Source organism: Leucoraja erinacea, chromosome 2 (genome assembly GCF_028641065.1).
Source record: "Leucoraja erinacea ecotype New England chromosome 2, Leri_hhj_1, whole genome shotgun sequence".
Taxonomy (NCBI): domain Eukaryota; kingdom Metazoa; phylum Chordata; class Chondrichthyes; order Rajiformes; family Rajidae; genus Leucoraja; species Leucoraja erinaceus.
Genome location: NC_073378.1, coordinates 63,451,735 through 63,472,883, shown reverse-complemented (window position 1 = coordinate 63,472,883; position 21,149 = coordinate 63,451,735). Strand labels below are relative to the sequence as shown.

Here is a 21,149-nt window from a genome sequence, read left to right as displayed (position 1 = left end):
CTCTGAAGAAGGGTCCCGACCCGAAATGTCACCTATCTGTGTTCTCCAGAGATGCAGCCTGACCCGTTACTCCAGCATTTTGTGGGGGTTTTTATGATTACATAGTTTCATATTACTAATCTGGTGCTATAGCTGAGTGGTTCCCTGAGGCAGAAAAGGGAAGAACATAAGTTGTGTTGCTGTCTCCCTGGAGAATGCACATCAGTTGGTTTTATCTCACGGTTTCAGTTCGTTCACCATTTTCAACCTGCTCATAGACATTTTTCTGCAGTTAAGCGGAAAGATTGCAGGTGATAAATGAGGAAGCTTCTGGAAAGAGATGCCATCTACAATTAATCTATTCTTCAGTTGGACATTCAAAATAAGCTAATCAATAAACAGAGACGATTGAAGTGAATCAGTATAGTTATCCATAAAACATACGATTGATCATATTTTATTTTCCATTTACAGTACAATCATCAATAAAGATGTAAGCACACCCTGATTTTCTCCAAAGTCTGTATTAAATCAAAGATCAGTCTTAATGATGAAGAACCAGTAATAACTGGTGTCTGGAATCACCCCAAAGCAAGTTTCCTTTCTCCCCCAGAATTATCTTAATGGCTGTCACGGGTTCTTTGGTACCGTCACCAATTTCGGGCAAAAAGGGAAAGATTTTTGCCTGTGCGTGCAATTCATTTCTTAATCTTTAAAAAAAAAATCTTTATTTATTTCACCAAGATGGCTTGCGTTTGCAATGCTTATTATTTACCATCAACTTGAATTTGCAAAGCAAGAAGCAAAAAGAGTAGTAGCTTCTGTTGAAAAGCTTAATTTTCAGCATTTCTCCCCACACACTGGCCCATCACATTAGAAGAAACATATTAAACTTTTAGTTCAATTATGCTAAGAATATTTTCTGAAAAGGTAGTTGTGCATGTTGGTAAGAGCATTGGTAGCATTTAGGATAGGCGTGTCGACAAATTCCACAGCACATGCCATACTTAGCTCTCCTATGCATGGTGCCTTTTCCAGCTCCAACACTGTGATGTTGTTAACTGCAGAGGTACTGAGAATATGAGCAGGAACATACAGAGTGATTTGGGGACCTTTAACTGGCCAATAACGACCCAGGTTGAAGCCATTAATCCACACTTGACCCTGCAGACAGAGGGAAGAATTATTGCAAACTTCATAATTAGTGACCTCATTAACAATGAACAGAAGATTCTTGGTATATTTTCCTCCAACTATTTAATAAGGACTGTCCATCATGTCCCTGTTAACAATGACACTGCTACAACGTTACAGAAGTACATCTTCTTTATAAGTACATCTGCTACGTTTATCATATTTTCGACATATCATTTGTAAAAACTCCAAGCTTCCCAGTTAACACTATTTACATGAGTGTTCAGTAATAAGTGACATTCTCGCCTCAAGCCAGAAGCTCATACGTCATAGGAGCAGAATTAGGCCATTCGGCTCCTCGTCGTCTACGCCATTCATTCATTGCTGATCTGTCTTTCCCTCTCAACCCCATTCTTCTACCTTCTCCCCATAACCCCTTACACCCAAGTAATGGGCTCAAGCCGCTCTTGGACCTAAGGGTCCAGTACTACAATCAGTGCTGAAAGAACATATCCGTTTTGTAGGTGTCATTATTCTGACATAACAGCATCCTTCTGCTCACTTTGATGAACGAAATATAGCACTTTGTGAATGTAAGCAGCTCAGCTCTCCCACCACCTTTGTTCACATCTGTCTTCTTTAACACAACACATTATCAGATTTTTTAATCCTGGAGTAATGGCGAGAATACTCAATACTGTATTTGGCAACACTTCAACAATGATTAGACTTTCTTATTTCATTGCAATCATGGAAAGAGTACATTAATATGAATCTTTTGTATGTTTACATTGGTCAGGGCATTGGGTATAAGAGTCAGCCATGTAGAAATGTTGTCAGGCCACATTTGGAGTACTGTGTAGTTTTGGTTGCAACGTTACAGGAAGGCCTTGTTTCTAGGGTGGAAATGTCATATACTAGCGGGATAGCTGTAAGGTGAAAGGGAGAAAGGTTACAGGAGATTTATGATTCTAGTTTTTTTTACACCAAAGTGGCCTATCAATGCGCTATCAATGTGGAATGTGCTATAAAGGGAAGTGATGGAAGCAGATTCAATAAGAATGCTTCACAGGCATTTAGACCAATACATAAACAGGCAGGGAATGGAGGGATATAAACAGGCAGATACAAAGTTTAAATTAGCTTCATGATCAGGACAGACCTCGTGGGTCAAAGGGCCTGCTCCTGTGCTGCAATGTTCTATGTTGGCGTTTCCTGTGGTGCAACAGTGGGGTGGAAACAAAACGTTGCTTATTTTGACCTGTTACTACAGGCGTGCTTCAACCTGAACTTTTGGATGACATTAAGTTTACAGGGATTAAGCTGGACCAAGCCCAATGTCATCAGCAGTTAATCAGGTCAGAAGAGAACTGGGCATTACTCTAGTGATGCAAACAGGCAGAGACATGACATTAGTTGCTCACCACGGGGTCAAATATGACAGCATGTTTGCAAACATCTGAGAGGTACCATCTCAGACCCATCCATGAACAGGCACAGTGAATGGTCGCTGGGAAATTTGATTTTTGTAAGGGACCAAAGATTGATATAGCACACAAAGTACTGGAGTGTATGCCCCTGTCCCACTTAGGAAACCTGAACGGAAACCTCTGGAGACTTTGCGCCCCACCCAAGGTTTCCGTGCGGTTCCCGGAGGTTGCAGGTGCTGGCCGGAGGTTGCAGGTAGTGAAAGCAGGTCGGGAGACTGACAAAAACCTCCGGGAACCGCACGGAAACCTTGGGTGGGGCGCAAAGTCTCCAGAGGTTTCCGTTCAGGTTTCCTAAGTGGGACAGGGGCATAACTCAATGGGTCAGGTAACATCTCTGGAGGATATGGATAGGTGACGTTTCGGGTAGGGACATTTCTCCAGCTCCTTGTGTAACATTGCAGCATCAGCTGCTTCTTGTGCCCTCATTCTTGCTGATATTTTTATTGGAGGGAATTTGTTACTCATACAACACTGGATACCAGACAAGCAATGAGACAATTTGAAGACGGTGAAGATGTTGAGAGGAGTGGGTGCGGGAACAGAGCAGGTCCATTAGTTTGTTGCCTAGATTAGAAAGTATTAGTTATAAGGAAAGGTTTTACAAACTTACTGATTGTTTTCTCTTGAGCATACATAGAAACAGTGTTTTTGGATGATGTCAGCATACAAATGAGAAGAATGATGGATGAAGGATGAAGAATAGACAATAAAAGAGTCAATGAGGGAAGAGGAAGTAGAGAATCCTTTGCCGATGTCCCACTTGGTATAACTGGAAAGATAAGGATGAAACTGGACAAAGATGGAATTGGAAGAGGATAGCGTGGTTGACCACAATAACTACACAGGGAAAGTGACAGTTCACCATACCTCAACCACAAAAGGACACTGAGAGCCAAGATGGCAGGGGAAGAACTTCAAACACAGACGCTCAGAAAAGTCTGGCACCATTTGAGTATTGAAGCTTCTGCCAAGATTAACTGAAGGATCCCTATCAGTCACTTGTATTGAACATCTTCAATAGTATCTTCTACGTCAGGTCTGCTATGAAACATTACTAGGTTAAAAATTCTACCCACGCTTTTGGCACATTTAACTCATCCACATAAAAGGAACAAAAAAATCCCCCTTGAGTGACTATTTTGACTGAAGCTCAACATATGCAAATGTGTAATCTGTGCCGTGACCTATTCTAAAATCTTTCTATGTATTTATCATGATAAAGGCAATCTTACTCGGATATGGTCTGTGCACAAAAGCTGATATTAGGCAAGCGTCCTTCCCTAATAGAAGCAATTAGAATACATAGAAATAAACTTCCCCTTTTATTCATCTGAAAAAAATCTTTTAAGAAACCACCTGTGCTCCAGTGACTGGATCACTCTCCGGCTATTTTTCAGTTCTCATGTTTTTCTTTTCCTGATCCAGATTTAATGTAAGTGAGCCATATTCAGACAGTAATTGTGACGATGACAAGGGCTCTCTACTGTCAATCTGTTGTCAATGGTTCTTTATTCCCAATGACACAATGTTCCCATTTATTTTAATGCTGAGGTGGTCATTACCATATCCACTCAAATTCTGTGCAGAACTCTCATGGAAACTATTCACTTTTCACATTTTCTGTACAAATACTGGTGTCTACTTTAGATTATTTGCCACTGCTGGGCTTCAAATTTCAAATAACCTGATCTTACTCTACACAAATGATTGCCTTAAATTACATTGGTGACTCTAGCCCCAAAATTACAGACCACTTGTCCTGGGAGTGGTACTTGTTTAGACATGAACGGTAAAAATGTTAAGGCATGAGTAATCACCTCAAAGAAATCACAATGAGTGCAAACATTTTATTATTGCAGGTTTAAAGGTTGCATCACATCCTGTTCGCCTAGATTCTTAGCCTGGCTGGCTTTTGCTACAAATATATCTGAAACACTGGGAGGGGGGAGAGGGAGGGGGGAGGGGGAGGGGGAGGGGGAGGGGGGAGGGGGAGGGGAGGGGGGGAGGAGGGGGGAGAGGGAGGGGGAGGGGGAGGGGGGAGGGGGAGGGGGAGGGGGAGGGGGAGGGGGAGGGGGAGGGGAGAGAGAGAGAGAGAGAGAGAGAGAGAGGCAGGGCTGCTAACTCCCATGCATTGAGTGTGAGAATCACGCATTTCACCAAATTCTCACGCTGATCACAAATTTCTCTCGCTCTGTTGTGAGAAGTTCTGTGATCAACAAAAATTTCAAAACTCACATCAACTGCATAGGCCGCAGGTGTTGGAAGCAGAAGCAGCGGCGGGGACAGATATGGACGGGGAGCGGGGCTGGAGAGTGTTTCCGGGCTGGCGAGTCGCTCACTGCAGCTCCGGCCATGGAGCAGTCTCAGTGCAAGAGTCCCAGGCCGTCGGAGGCATCGAAGTGTTGCGCCGCTGCCGTGAGAGTCTCTGTGCCGAATTCGCCCAGGTGACCGGCATGGATCAAGCTGCAGCTCGGTGCATCCTGGAGGACAACCAGTGGCTGCTGGAAGTAAGTACCAAGCACTGGGTAGAAACAGTGGAAGAAAGTGCACCTCAAATGGGTTGCTGAAAGCATCCTGCTTGCCTGCTAGATTTTCACTTACTGTAACTGCAGGAAAAATGTTCCCATGTTCAGAACCATGGGTCACAGTTTAAGAATAAAGGTGGGGGGGGGTCAGTTAGGACTGAGATGAGAACAAACTTTCTTCATGCAGAGAGTTGTGAATCTGTGGAATTCTCTGCCACAGAAGGCAGTGCAGGCCAATTAACTGGATGTTTTCAAGAGAGAGTTACATTTAGTTCTTGGGGCTCAAGACATCAAAGGATATGGGGAAAAAACAGGAGAGGTATTGATTTTAGATGAATAGCCATGATTATATTGAATGGCAATGCCGGCTCGAAGGGCCGATGGCCTATTCCTGCACCTATTTTCTATGTTTCTATGCTTGAGTACATGGCAATAAAACTCGCACTTGATTTTGAAGCATCCATCCATGGTGGAGGTATAATGTACTCATACAGTGTGAAAACAGGCCCTTCGGCACAACTTGCCCACACCCGCCAACATGTCACAGCTACACTACCTGCATTTGGTCCATACCTCCAAACCTGTCCAATCCATGTATCAGTCTAGCTTTTTCTTAAATGTTGGGATGGTCGCTGCTCCTCTGGCAGCTTGTTCCATACACCCATCACCTTTGTGTGGATAAGGTTACCCCTTAAAATGTTACCTCTTAAAAATACTTCATACAAAAAACATTGAAATCATACTTCTACAGTGCACTAAAACATGATTTTAATATCAAATTTCAAAAAGTTCCTACCCTGGGAGGGGGGACATCTGCTTCCACACCCTCTCCCCACTCGGTTGCTCCACTCCCTCACTGGGTACCCCCAAGGCCAGTGATCAGTGATCGCACAGCCTCTCCCCTTTCAAAAATGCTCCAATCCAATTTAATGCATATATATTGCATTCAAGTGTAAGTTAAAAGACTTGCTACAATATGCACCATATTGCACAATTTCAAGCTGAAAAATGCAAATGGTCCGTACCAATGGGAGGGGGACACCCTCTTCCCACCCCCCCACCCCCCCCACTATACTCCCTCAAGCTATGTCTCTCACAATTTCTCATTCCCAACTCTCACCCAATGTTGGCAGTCCTGAAGAAGAGAACATTTCATAAGGTAGATGGAATGATTTTTATAGTTCTGTTAAATTCCAACCATAGGTCTGGCTTGTCACAAGTTGGAAGCGCCAGGTAAGTGGCAACAAAAGACTGCTAATTTTAGCATATTCCAGACAGTTTTAGAGATGCCCCAATCTACCAGGTTCCAAAAATGGAGTCAGCAGCAGGGCCATCCTGAACCAGAAATTCCTGGATCCTTGCCCCAGTTCAGAGTCGGTCTAAGTTTAGAGGCTGGAATACTGAGAGATAAGAATTATTGTACAACACCAGAGCAAAGTTTGTGCTGAATATAATGCCAAGATAAACCAATCTTATCTGCCTGCACATGATCTATATCTCTCTCCTCCCTGCATGTTTTTCTGAAAGGTCAAGAAGGTGCATAAATTACCAGGTGTGACCCTGGATAGGAATAGGGCTCGTGTCCCAAGAAATTGGTTCATTTTCAATAAACAAAGGAATGGAATTTATATCTTCATTGTGCAGACAAACTCTGGAGTTGTGTCGTGACACTGCAGCCTTGGTCAATGGTGTACTGCCTCAGCCCTCTCAATCTCTGGCGGAATCAGCAATGGTGGACACCAACCCTTAAAGAAATTACTGGGACAACATAAGCTGTTTACGCAGCATCGCCCAAACTTGCAACCTTTATGCCCAGAAGAACAACAACAATTGTGCAGAATGCCTCTGCCTACATCTTACATTATTTCAATGAACAAAAGCATCATTATTCCTTCACCGTTGTTGGTCTAAGGACTAGCATTTATTACCCAGAGGCAATGTAGGAGAGCCGTCAACACATGTACTAAAATGGACTCAACACTATTTCCTTAAAGATAGGCACAAAATGCTGAAGTAACTCAGCAACTCAGCTGGCCATCGACCCCTCCCTCTGCAACTGGATACTGGACTTTCTAACCAACAGACCCCAGTCTGTGAGGTTAGACAAGCACACCTCTTCAACCCTCACCCTGAACACCGGCGTTCCTCAGGGCTGTGTGCTGAGCCCCCTCCTCTACTCCCTCTTCACCTATGACTGCACACCTGTACATGGTACTAACACCATCATCAAGTATGCAGATGATACAACGGTGATTGGCCTCATCAGCAACAACGATGAGCTGGCCTACAGGGAGGAGGTCCAGCACTTAGCAGCATGGTGCGCTGACAACAACCTGGCCCTTAACTCCAAGAAGACCAAGGAGCTCATTGTAGACTTCAGGAAGTCCAGAGGCGGCACGCACACCCCCATCCACATTAACGGGACGGAGGTGGAACGTGTTTCTAGCTTCAGGTTCCTGGGAGTCAACATCTCCGATGACCTCTCTTGGACCCACAATACCTCTACTCTGATCAAGAAGGCTCATCAGCGTCTCTTCTTCCTGAGGAGACTGAAGAAGGTCCATCTGTCTCCTCAGATCCTGGTGAACTTCTACCGCTGCACCATCGAGAGCATCCTTACCAACTGCATCACAGTATGGTATGGCAATTGCTCTGTCTCCGACCGGAAGGCATTGCAGAGGGTGGTGAAAATTGCCCAACGCATCACCGGTTCCACGCTCCCCTCCATTGAGTCTGTCCAAAGCAAGCGCTGTCTGCGGAGGGCGCTCAGCATCGCCAAGGACTGCTCTCACCCCAACCATGGACTGTTTACCCTCCTACCATCCGGGAGGCGCTACAGGTCTCTCCGTTGCCGAACCAGCAGGTCGAGGAACAGCTTCTTTCCGGCGGCTGTCACTCTATTCAACAACGTACCTCGGTGACTGCCAATCACCACCCCCCCCCCCGGACACTTATTATTATTTATTCAAATCGTTTGCTATGTCGCTCTTCAAGGGAGATGCTAAATGCATTTCGTTGTCTCTGTACTGTACACTGACAATGACAATTAAAATTGAATCTGAATCTGAATCCGAAGTCAGGCAGTATCTCTGGAGAAAAGGAATAGGTGACATTTCTTTAGACTGAAGAAGGGTCTCAACTCAAAGTGTCACCTATGCCAACTGAGTTACTCCCGCAATTTGTGTCTATCTTTGGTGTAAACCAGCATCTGTAGTTTCTTCCTACACTATTTCCTTAAAGAAAGTTAAGGATGATAGACAATAAATGAAGTGAAGTCCATATCCTATCCAATAATTAATTTAACAATAGCTTGCATTTTTCGCCATTTCTAAATTAGATGTTAAGTTTGAACATATGGGACGAAAGCAATTCCAAAACGCAAACGTCACTAGGCATAAAAATACAAAGAACATTCATGCACGGAATTTGTCTTTGCTGGATAATACCTAGGGGACCTTGATTGTTAATCAAACGACACGTTAAGATTCCAGTAAGATTCCATGCAATTAATCAAATAAAAGTAGATAAAAAATCCAGCATCAGTAAGAATTATCATCAAACATTGATGAACATTATCATCAAACATTAGTGAACTGGATTTGTGAATCCAGTTCACAATCCTGACCCAATTTGGCTTTGCACCCACTTGGCTTGGCTTGGCTTTGATCCTTAACTGGTATCTGAAATGACCCAGCAGGTCACTTTGTTCTGAGGTAGTTATGGGTAAACAAGAAATGTTTGCTCACCAGCTATGTTCACATTTCATCAACAAACATTAAAACAATTCACAGATCAATTGCACCACTGCATTAAAGCGAGTTCTCCAGATCTCATTCCACTAACATTTTCCCGTACACTTTATGGAAGGTTCTCAAATATTTATCATCTTTCTTTGAAAAGTTAATACTCCATCTGCGTTTGGATGTTTTAACAATTTACTGTGTAAAATATATTTCTAATCTTGGCACTTACTCTTTTGGTTACTTTACATTTATGTTCTCCCAAGTACTGGTTCAATGGCGATTCTTTATCTTAATGGAAATTCTCTATCTTTTAATGAATTTGCTGCACAGAAACACTTCACAATTCTGAAGTTCATAAACTATTTTTAACCTTCTTCTTCATGCAAAAAAGGCCTTAGTTTCTCTGAAATCTCAACAGACTGTATGCCCTCACTTTGGACAAAATGAATCATCCACCTCAAGAGCCAACAAGGTCGAGAGCTAAAACCTTCCCTTAATGTTCAAAATTATGGTCTGCTGATAGCTCAGCAAAAGCAAAACTACTGCTACAATCAGAATATATATTTTCAACCTGATACTGTTCTATGTCAACTTGGACTTGTCATACCTCCTTCAAGTATTGGGCCCACCTTTAAAAACATCAAACTCTCTGTGGGAATATCTGATTGCCATTTTGTTGCAACTTGGGCATATGATAATAAACTCAAAATTTGATGCAAAGCGCTGGAGTAAGTCAGCGGTTCAGGCAGCATCTCTGGAAAACATGGATAGGCTATGTTTCAGAGGTCTGAAGAAGAGCCCCAAAACAAACATTGCTTATCCATATTCTCCAGAGATCCCGCTTCACCCCCTGAGTTACTCCAACGCTTTGTGTCTTTTTTTTCTAAACCAGCATCTGCAGTTTCTTGATAATAAACCGAACTTGAGCATGAAGTACCTTTTTTCAGTGAATGACAGTTTGGCTAATCAGGGGCAATGAACGGCCATTGGTTTTAAACAGAACAAGTCATTAAATTATATATAACAGTGAATTAAAGAGAATATATATAAGTGCCCTTTATGGGAAAATGATTGTATTCATTCAAGAGAAAGGGACATTGTTGGCAAAATTTAAATGAGCTATCACTGGTTTCCAACTCTTCAGTGAGAGGAAATAGACTTGACCTTACTGAACATGGCAGAGCCATTTGGAATTTTAAAATACTCATGTTAACTCACCTCTCCATTGCAATCCAATGTGATTATCTTCGCAAATCAGACCCAAACTACTACTGTGCTAAATCATCTCCTCAGGCATTTAACAGGGTCTGATTCACATATATGTCAGACATAGTTAGGATGAAAGATGTCCAGTTCAAAGATGAATGGAAGTAACACTTTTTTCCAGATTTATTAGTTTTGATTGAATTTTAGATCCAGATGACGATTAATCTATGGAGAATGGCTTAAATGGATAATTACATGCTTTCAGAGGACACTATATGAACAATGACAGAAAAATATATAAATGTCAACATTTAATCTTCTTTGTTCCTAAATTGCTAAGATAAAATTGCAAGTCAACCTAAACAAACCAATATTCATGGAAACCAGAGCGATTATAATTTACGAAGTTCGTTTGCTGACTAGTTCTGCATTTAGTTCATGTGTTAGATGATTAGTAATTACTAAATTAAAACTTAGGAAACATCATCTTGTACCATGAATGTTCTTTTATGGTATTACTTTGCAAGAGCTGAAGCAAAAAAATTGAAAGTGTTGCTTTGCAGAGATATGTGCAAACCTAACATTCTGAGGCTATGGCGGGTCAGACAGTGTCAAATTTATTTCCAAGCATAAGAAAAAAAAAACACAATCCTTCCTTTAAAATAACATAATTTGAATCATGCATTTACATATGGTCTAGACTGTGGGCACTTTTCCAACAACAGGTTACAGGGTATAGCTTACTTAATCGGAAACAACGGCGTTTGGGAAATAAGGTGAGTTTTACATAAGATATTCAAAAGCAGTGAGAGTTGAATTACACCAGTTAACAGCGCAGGAAGATGGCTTTGCTCACCAAGTATGTTGGCATTTTTAGCATTTCATGAGTAACACTGCTATTACACATAGCTCAGCATCATGTTTCACTTCTAACATTAATACATTTATTCCTCAAAAGATTCAGTAATGTTTGCCTCAAGCATTCTCTGTAGCACACTATTCTAACCTCCAACTGCTGTCTGCAACACTTTAAACTGAGATTGCTCATACTCGAGGGCAATTTTAGATTCATTATGGCTTGTTACTGACAATGAAAGGGACATCAAAACATATTCACAAGAGCAAAGCTACTTCCCATTTTTAAAACCAAATATAAATATATATATAATATATATTCTGAAAATATATAAATACATTCATAAATGGCTTGAATGTAAATGTAGATGAGTTGGTGAAAAAGTTTGTTGATGACATCAAAACTGGAGGAGTTGCTGACAACGAGGAAGGCTGCCAGAAGATACAGTGGGATATTGATCAACTGCAGAAATAGGCGGAGAAATGACAGATGGAATTTAATCCGAGCAAGTGTGAAGTGTTGCACTTTGGAAGGTTGAATGTAAGGGGAGAGTATACAGTTTATGGCAAGACCCTTGACAGTATGGATGTGCAGAGGGATCTTGGAGTCCAAGTTCAAAGCATACCGAAGGTGGCAATGAAATATATAGGGTGGTACAGAAGGCATATGGTATCCTTTGGACATTGAGTATAAGAGTCAGGAAGTCATGATGCAGTTCTATAAGACTTTGGTTCGGCCTCATTTGAAGTATTGCGTACAGTTCTGGTTGCGCCATGTAGAGGCTTTAGAGAAGGTGCAGAGGAGGCTTACCAGAATGCTACCCCGATTAGAGTGGGTTTCTCCTATTCAACTTGGATTGTTTTCTTTGGAATATCTGAGGTTTAGGGAGGCGTTAAATGAATAAAAAATTATGAGAGCCATAGAAGGGGGCGATAGTTGGATTCTTTTCCCCAGGGAGGAAATAACCAACACTAGAGGGCATAGTTATAAGGTGAGAGGGGATGCTTTAATGGTGACGTGCAAGGCATGTTTTTCCCCCACACAGAGTGGTGGGGACCTGGAAGGCATTGTCAGTGATGGTGTTGGAGGAAGATACAAAAGTGGAATTTGGGAGACTTCTAGATAGGCACATGCAAGTGCAAGGAATAGTGGGATATAGATTATGTATAGGCAGATGAGATCAGCTTAACTTGGCATCATGTTCGCACAAACATTGTGGGCTTAAGGGCCCATTCCTGTGCTTTCCTTTTCTATGCTGTACGTAATGTTAAATCTCTGCTCCAGTGCAGGTGTTTCCTGGTCATGGTTTTGCTGCTTCATTTATTAACCTTCATCCTCCGATACCATCCATGCACGAGGTGAAGAAGAACATGGCTTTCAAGTCACTTCACATGGAATTTTAAAAACCTAGATTGCCACTTCAGTACCATTTGGGGGAACATTGAACTAACTTTTTTACATTCTTTAAAATGAGACATTAAACAAAGGCCCTTACTTAAAAAGTCCAGAGAAAGACATGCATTTCATTTTGCAGAGCAGATGGGATGTTCTGGCTAATATTAAATTCTCAAGTCAGCGGCACGGTGGCACAGGGGTAGTTGCTGCCTTACAGTGCCAGTAAACCCGGGTTCGATCCTGACAACGGGTGCTGTCTGTACACAGTTTGTACGTTCTCCCCGTGACCCTTTGCTTTTTCTCTGAAATATTCGTTGTCCTCCCACATTCCATGGACGTATGGGTTTGTAGGTTAATTGGCTTGGTATAAGTGTAACTTGGCCCTAGTGTGTTTCGGATAGTGTTAATGTGCCAAGATCGCTGGTCTGTGCAGACTCATTGGCCCGAAGAGCCTGCTTCTGCGCTGTATCTCTAAACTAAACTAAAGTCAAGAATGCTGAAGTAAAACAATCTATCTAATCGTTGCTATCAACATTTTGACTGGTACCTTCCAACAACAATGCTTAGCAAGTAATGTTTCATGTCCACAAATCAACGTGGGACTCTTTGAGTTTGGGGAAAGTCAGTATCCATGTAAGTCTCTGTTATTCTTTTGCAGCACTGAAATAAAACGCATTGAAAACACATCTCAAACTTATTGGGAAGTCTACTTCTCCAAAGCCCAATCCATCCATAATTGCCATCTGGGGAAGAAACTAAGGCAAGATCTGGAATTACGGATTTTACTTCTGGCCCAAGCCAAATAAAGTTGCACCGGCACCCTTCTACCTCCTGTTTTCTGCAAAGCACAGCTCTGCTATTTACCATCCGTCCCTCCTCTTTGCCAAGTAAGTTCAAGTTCATTGTCATATGCACAAGCAGAGGTACAGAAAAAAACCTTGCTTGCACAGGCACACAGACTCACACAAAAACCAAATTATACAAAAATAACGCAAACAATTCTAAAAAAGAAAAAAGACTGTACAATACACAAGACATTGGTGCAAAGACATAATTTAAAAAAATAATTAAATGGAAATACTTTAATCCTCCGACCACACTCCATTGGTACCTTGAAACGATATAATGTTTAAATTTAAAAAAAATTAGGAGTGACCTTGTTGAACCCTTGGTTAAATTTGATAGGACTTGGGGAAGCTTTATTGAACATTTTCACATGATATAAATTGTCCCCTCTCCAACTGTTATAATAATTATTTTACCTTTATACGGTGGAACGGACTTGACGACAAACAGGGACTTAAATTGTTGAAATTCTTTGTAGCCCAGATTCCGTTTTGCTTCTTTTTTTTCTTCTAGTTTTGGTTTTCTCTATTTCCTCTTTTTTTCTTTTTTTTTCTTTTTATCGTTTTGTTTTTATATATACACAAGTTCTTTTTTAAACACTTAACTATATTTACATAAAGACCGGGAGGTCTATACTCAATGTGTATTTTGACACCGACTCATATTAGGTTATACCTGTTATTAATGTAATCCTGATCCCTATGTATCAATATCATTGTTATGTTTATCATTATTATTTTTTGTTGTTCTTTTGTTTTTGTTTTTGAAAAAAAACTAATAAAAAGATTTTAAAAGAAAGAAAGAAAAATATAAGCTATTTCACATTAATGCAAGGGATGGTTCGTAGTGTTCAGATGTCGAAGTCGATTTTGGGTTGTGTAATCTGGTTCAAGACCTGATAGTTGTAGGATAGTTGTTCCTGATCCTGATGCAGTGGGGCTCCAGACCTCTGCACCTCCCTAATGGTAAGAGTGAGAACAGGGCATTGTCTGGATGATAGATAACTGCTTTCTTGAGGCAATACCTCATGCAGATGCTTTTGTTGGCGGGGAATGCTGATTCCACCTCTCTGCAGCCTCTTGTGATCCGGGCGTGTTGGAATTGCCATAACGGAACAAGTCAGGATACCTTCTACAGTATATCTGTGAAAGTTTGTTGGAGTATTCGGAGACATGCTGAATCTCATGAAACATCTAACAAAGTAGAGATGTAACAACAAGGAACTGCACGTGCTGGTTTCCCAAGGAAAGATAAAAAATGCTGAAGTAACTCAGCGGGTCAGCCAGCATTCCTTGAGAAGATGGATAGGTGATGTTCCAGGGCATGACCCTCTTCAGACACCTTCTTCATAATTGCACAATGTGCTAGGTCAAGGACTGGTCACTGAAGAAGTTAACGCTCAGGAATTTGAAGCTGTTAACAATCTCCACCACAACACGTCAACAAAACTGACTAGTGGTCTACTGACTTCTCCTTTCAGATATCAACAATCTGTTCCTTAATGTTGTTGACGTCGAATGAGAGGTTGTTGGTGTTATAGAGTCATAGCACATGGAGACAGGCCGACCAAGATGCCCACCTAAGCTTGTTGCATTTGGCCACGTTTAGCCCAGATTCCTCTGAACCTTTCCTATCCATATGCCCGTACTAATGCCAGAGTCATACAGCATGGAGACAGGCCCTTCAGCCAAACTTCCCCTTGCCGACCAAAATGCCTCATCTACCTCCAAATCTTTCCTCTCCATGTACCGATCCAAATGTATTTTAAAAGTTGTTATAGTACCTGCCTCAACTACCTCCCCTGGCAGCTCGTACCGTATACCCACCACCCTCTGTGTGTAAATGTTGTCCCTCAAGTTCCAATTAAGTATTTCCCCTCTCAACTTCAACCGATGTTGAAAAGGACACAAAGTGATGGAATAACTCAGCAAGTCAGGCAGCATCTCTGGAGAACATAGTTAGGTTCCGCGACATGTCCCTTCTTCAGAATAATCGTAGGGCGGAGAAGGCGGCTAGAAATGTGGAGATAAGCGCAAAATGCCGGAGTAGCTCAATGGGTCAGGCACCACCTCTGGAGAAAAGGACGTTTCGGGTCGAGACCCTTCATCAGCTTTTCACCAGATGGGGCACAGGGGAAGGGTTTGGGGGATGGAAGGGGAAGGGTTTGGGGGATGGAAGGGGATGGGTTTGGGGATGGAAGGGGAGGTGTGGGAGAGAAAGGACGGAGGGGTTTAGGGGTAGGGTTAGTCGGAAGCTACCTAAAAATTGGGAATTCAATGTTCATACCATTGGGTTGCAAGTTACCCAACCAGAATACGAGGCGCTGATCCTCTAGTTTGGGTGTGGTCACACACTGGCAAGGGAGACAGTCCAGGTCGTGAAGGTTAGTAAGAGAATGGGAAGGGAGAACTAAATAGTTATTAACCGGAAGATCCAGCAGGCCATGATGGACTGAGCCTAAATGTTCAGCAAAATGACACACACTTGGTCTTGCCTTTGTACAGGAGGCTACATTGGTAACACCAGATGCAGTAGGTGAGATAAGAGGAGGTGCGCGAGAACCTCGGTCTCACCTGGGAAGAGTCCTGAGGTCCCGAGATGGAGGCAAAACAAGAGGTACAGACACAGGTGTTGCATCCCCTGCGGTTGTAGCGGAAAGTATCCAGGGAGGGGCTGATTTTGATGGGAAAGGATGAGTGAACTAAGGAGTTGCAGAGAGAGCCGTCTCTGCAGAAAGCTGAGCGGTGGAGATGGGAAGATGGGATCACGTTGGAGGTGACGGGAATGTTATGAGTATGAATGGTTGGATGCGAAGACTGGTGGGGTGAGGATCATAGAACTCTATCCGTGTTCCATCCGGGAAGAGGGGAAGCAAGTACAAACCTTCGGGACACAGAGGAGACAAGGGTGGAGGGATCCATCTATGAAACCACGTCACTAAGAAAGAGGATATCTTGGATTTTCTATCAACTGATCATTTACTATAAACCTGCCAACACCCATAGTTACCTGGACTACATTTCCTCCAACCCGACCTCTTGTACCGGGAAGGGGGGAAGGGGGGAAGGACTGGACGCACGAAAAAAAAGACTTTTGAATGGCATCTATTATAAACCTAGCAACTCACACAGTTATCATGACGGCACTTCCTCCCACCCCTGCCTCTAGTAAAGACGCAACCGCTACTCTCAATTCCTCTGACTCCACCACATCTGCTCCCAAGATGAGGCTTTTTCATATGAGGACTTCCGAGATGTCCACATTTTTTAGTGTACGTGGTGTCCTCGTGCTGTCGTCCCCCACTGACATTTCTTCTTTCTCAGACTTCTGCTCTCGCTCCCTTTCTCCCCAGACACAACATTTCAACCCTCTAGTCTCCACAATCAGCACATATCCGACAACATTACATAGAAACATAGAAATTAGGTGCAGGAGTAGGCCATTCGGCCTTTCGAGCCTGCACCGCCATTCAATATGATCATGGCTGATCATCCAACTCAGTATCCCGTACCTGCCTTCTCTCCATACCCTCTGATCCCCTTAGCCACAAGGGCCACATCTAACTCCCTCTTAAATATAGCCAATGAACTGGCCTTGACTACCCTCTGTGGCAGAGAGTTCCAGAGATTCACCACTCTCTGTGTGAAAAAAGTTCTTCTCATCTCGGTTTTAAAGGATTTCCCCCTTATCCTTAAGCTGTGACCCCTTGTCCTGGACTTCCCCAACATCGGGAGCAATCTTCCTGCATCTAGCCTGTCCAACCCCTTAAGAATTTTGTAAGTTTCTATAAGATCCCCTCTCAATCTCCTAAATTCTAGAGAGTATAAACCAAGTCTATCCAGTCTTTCTTCATAAGACGGTCCTGACATCCCAGGAATCAGTCTAGTTATTACCGTCACTTCCAACGTGATCCCTCCACCAGTTCCATCTTCCCAACTCCAGCCCTTTCTGCCTTTTGCAAAGACCGCTCCCTTAGTTCACTCATCTCTTCCCACCAAGCCACCATATCCCCAGGTACATTCCCCTGCAACTGCAGAAGATATAACATCTGTCCTAATATCTCTTCCCTCATCTCAATCCAGGGACTCCGACAGTCCTTCCAAGTGAGGCAGAGATTCACATGCACGTCCTCTAACCTCATCTACTGCATCCGATGTTCCCCATGTGGGCTCCTGTACACTGGCAAAACAAAGCGTATACCCGGCGACTGTTTCATTGAACCCTTGCGTTCAGGGCTGTATAGGGCTCTGGTGAGACCACATCCGGAGTATTGTGTCCAGTTTTGGTCTCCTAATTTGAGGAAGGACATCCTTGTGATTGAGGCAGTGCATCGTGGGTTCACGAGATTGATCCCTGGGATGGCGGGACTGTCATATGAGGAAAGATTGAAAAGACTAGGCTTGTATTCACTGGAGTTTAGAAGGATGAGGGGGATCTTATAGAAACATATAAAATTATAAAAGGACTGGACAAGCTAGATGCAGGAAAAATGTTCCCAATGTTGGGCGAGTCCAGAACCAGGGGCCACAGTCTTAGAATAAAGGGTAGGTCATTTAAGACTGCGGTGAGAAAAAACGTTTTTCACCCAGAGAGTTGTGAATTTATGGAATTCCCTGCCACAGAGGGCAGTGGAGGCCAAATCACTGGATGGATTTAAGAGAGAGTTAGATAGAACTCTAGGGGCTAGTGGAGTCAAGGGATATGGGGAGAAGGCAGGCACGGGTTATTGATAGGGGATGATCAGCCATGATCACAATGAATGGCGATGCTGGCTTGAAGGGCCGAATGGCCTCCTCCCGCACCTATTTTCTATGTTTCTAGTCCACCACTGGATCTCCTGATTGATGATATGTTTGAGCAGTGAAGGAACTCAACAGATTGGGTACATAACTTTGCTGAAAGGTGTGTGACACAAAGAGCATGCAGCACTGTAGTCAGCAATTATTCACATTTGGATCAACACTTCCTCATTCCAATGAGGAACAATTCATTTGTGCAATGGATTAGCTGTGCAAATCCCAATGATTTTTGCAGAGTGGACAGCATATGAATACTCTCAGGCCAATTTTGTGATGGAAACAAGGGATTTGGACTCAAAATGCATTCCCTGTGCAAAGCTGTGACTGCTTCCCCTAAGAACAGGTTGGCCTTCACCAGGCAGGTCGTGTCACTGCTGGCCCTTCCATTTTGGGGTGTAATGTTCCCATGCAATGTCAACAAAGATGTCACACAAGTTGCACAGCCTCAGAAGCTGTGTAACAATTAGGTATTACTGTACAGTTAGGAATTTGGCTGATCTGTGGACACGGGAGCAAAACAAATAAGTAAAGATTCAACTTTGTGATCACTCTACTGTGATCAGAGCTGCAGGTGACATCCGAAGGTTGGTATTCTGAGGCTAAAACAGTACTGCCCAACTTCCTGTCTTCACAAGGTTGCAGGCGCTGATGCATATATACAACTCGTGATTTTTTATGCTGTTAGATTTAGTTGAGAACAGTGATGGGTCAATATTTTATTTCTCCCCTTAGCTTGAATGTTCTTCGTGGCACTGACCAAGGCAGACACTTACTGATTATGAAGATTGTTGTTGGTCGGTGAGTGTACCAACATGCACCAATGAAGCATCAATCTTTGCAAAGCATGAAATACCACAAAACCTTACTAGGGAATGAAAATAAATTAAAAACTCTGTCACGATGACTCTATTATTAAATCTTGTTTCAAGTTGACAGCATTCGTTGAAAAAGTACAGCAAATAGAGTGCGACTCCCCAAAGAATATTTCCCACCTATTACAGACACAACTGAACTTTATAAGAATCATAAAGTATAAAGAAAAATGGGAAAAAATGACACACAAATACTGGGAAGTTTTGTCTAGCCTGCGTGATCACATCCCAATGCAACGGAACCCAAGGAATGATATTCCTGTTTGTTATTTGGAATACGGGCAGCACAATGGCACAGCGGTAGAGTTGCATCCAGGTTCGATCCTGACTACGGGTGCTGTCTGTACGGAATTTGTACGTTCTCCCCGTGATCGTGAGGGTTTTCTCCAAGATCTTTGGTTTCCTTCCACACTCCTAAGACGTGCAGGTTTGTTGGTTAATTGGCTTGGGTTCGTATACTTGGTACAAGTGTAAATTGTTCCTAGTGTGTGCCGGCTTGTGTTAATGTGCCTTATGTTGATCGCTGGTCGGTGCGGGACTCGCTGGGCCGAAGGGCCTGTTTCTGTGCTGGATCTAAACTAAACTATATGCAGAGAGGGAAGTCAGATTGAGTCATACTGCATGGCAACAGGCCCTTCGGCCCAACTTGCCCAGCATATGGTTCAAGAACCTGGAGGCCAGGTGGCAACGCCACAAAACGATCAACATTCCCCCTCTCCAAACAGGGCAACATCAAAGCCACACCATCATCCCTCTCAGATGGACATGGTAACTAACTATACTAACGATAATACCTGAGATTGGTGGATTAATTCTTGTAAATCGAGGAGTTAAGGACTTAAAAGGCTCTGCCTGCAGTCATATGTGGCAATTCAGAGAAAAATACGCCCACTGGAAGGGTTTTAATGATAAAGCCTTGATATTATCTTATACTGTTCAATGAATTTACCCAAACACAGCAGAACTAAAAGAGCTTTATCAAATCAAATCTGTCTCACCGTTTGACAGCAATGACTCTGATAACATCTGTAGGTTCACAGACTTCTGTAAAAGGTGTTAAAATTATTCATTTTGCATTAACTTCTATCAGGTAAGATTTTGTTGCTTTCAGTCAAAGTTTACTGCTCATTGCATTTACAGTTAAGAGGAATCTCACATACCCACCAACTAACAAAATACCTTGCTATCCATCTTGTATAAGATAGGTTTTACAAATTCTAGAGAATTTGTAATTAGAAGAAGCTTTTGTAAAAAAAATAGCACATTTTTAAAAAAAGAAAAGAGGATTAGACAAAGTCAACAGAAGAAATCAACTGGATTTTGCTGAGGACATAACTGGTAGATTCTAAAAAAGAGAACCAGTTGATGTGGTGTACCAGGATTTTTATAAAGCTTTTGGAAAGTCCCACAAAAGAAGTCAGTGTACAAAATGAAAGCACATGGCATTGGGAGTAATGCACTGGCTAGGATTGAAAATGATTTGTGTAAACAGGAAACAAAGTCAGAATAAAGGGCAAAAACACAACTTGCTGGAGTAACTCAATGTATCAGGCACATACATCTCTGGAGGACACGGATAGCTGACGATTCGGGTCGAGATTCTTCTTCAGATTGATGTTAGTTGTGGGGTGGGGGGCAAAGAACGGTTGAATATGAGGTCGAGGTGGGATGAAGCCACGCAAATGACAGGTCAGTGTAGGCGACGAGTGCTTTGATTGCCAGACGGACAAAGGCAAGAGTTGAAAAGGAGACAAAGGGGTGTAAGATAGGGAGAGAAGATGAATGAAATGTGAAGCCAGAGGAAGGGATATAGGTAGAAGGGGATGTATGTAAGGGGAAAAGGATGAAGTTAGTGGAAGTGCATGTGAACCTCTGTCTCATCTGGAATGGCTGCTGGGGTCCGTGGCTGAATATGAGGGAGTGGATGTGTGGAGATGTTGGGACCGGGAGGGGTTGATTTGGATGGAGGGATGAATAAAATTGATTGTTTCTGGTTGTCCAGCATTGACCAGTGAGGTTTTGCAGGGATTGGTGATTGCCCATAACTGTTCAGATTTTATGAAAAACTAGACCAAGTGCAGACCCGTTGGGTCTGTTCCCCCAACGTGCGGTTGTGTGGGGGGGGGGAGGTGGCACGCAGCGTCGCACACACTACCTATCCCCCGCACTCACGCTAATTACCCCCCTTGATATTATTAATTTGCTCCATTTACCCCATAACCACCCTATCTACTGACGCATAGCCCCCAACTTGCAGTCATATCTGGGGAGGGGGGGTAGAGAGTGAGGGCAGAGAGAGAAGGG

At 42.9% G+C, this 21,149-nt stretch overlaps 1 protein-coding gene across 1 annotated transcript in view; it reads right to left on the bottom strand.

The window, feature by feature from the left end:
* Positions 1-406: 406 nt before the first annotated feature.
* LOC129710798 (beta-galactosidase-like) overlaps positions 407-21,149 on the bottom strand; it is an 85,578-nt gene continuing 64,835 nt past the window's right edge. Inside the window, exon 16 of the mRNA XM_055658053.1 lies at positions 407-1,143. Coding sequence (XP_055514028.1) covers positions 889-1,143 — 255 coding nt within the window. The 3' untranslated portion in view covers positions 407-888. The remainder of the gene's footprint in view (positions 1,144-21,149) is intronic.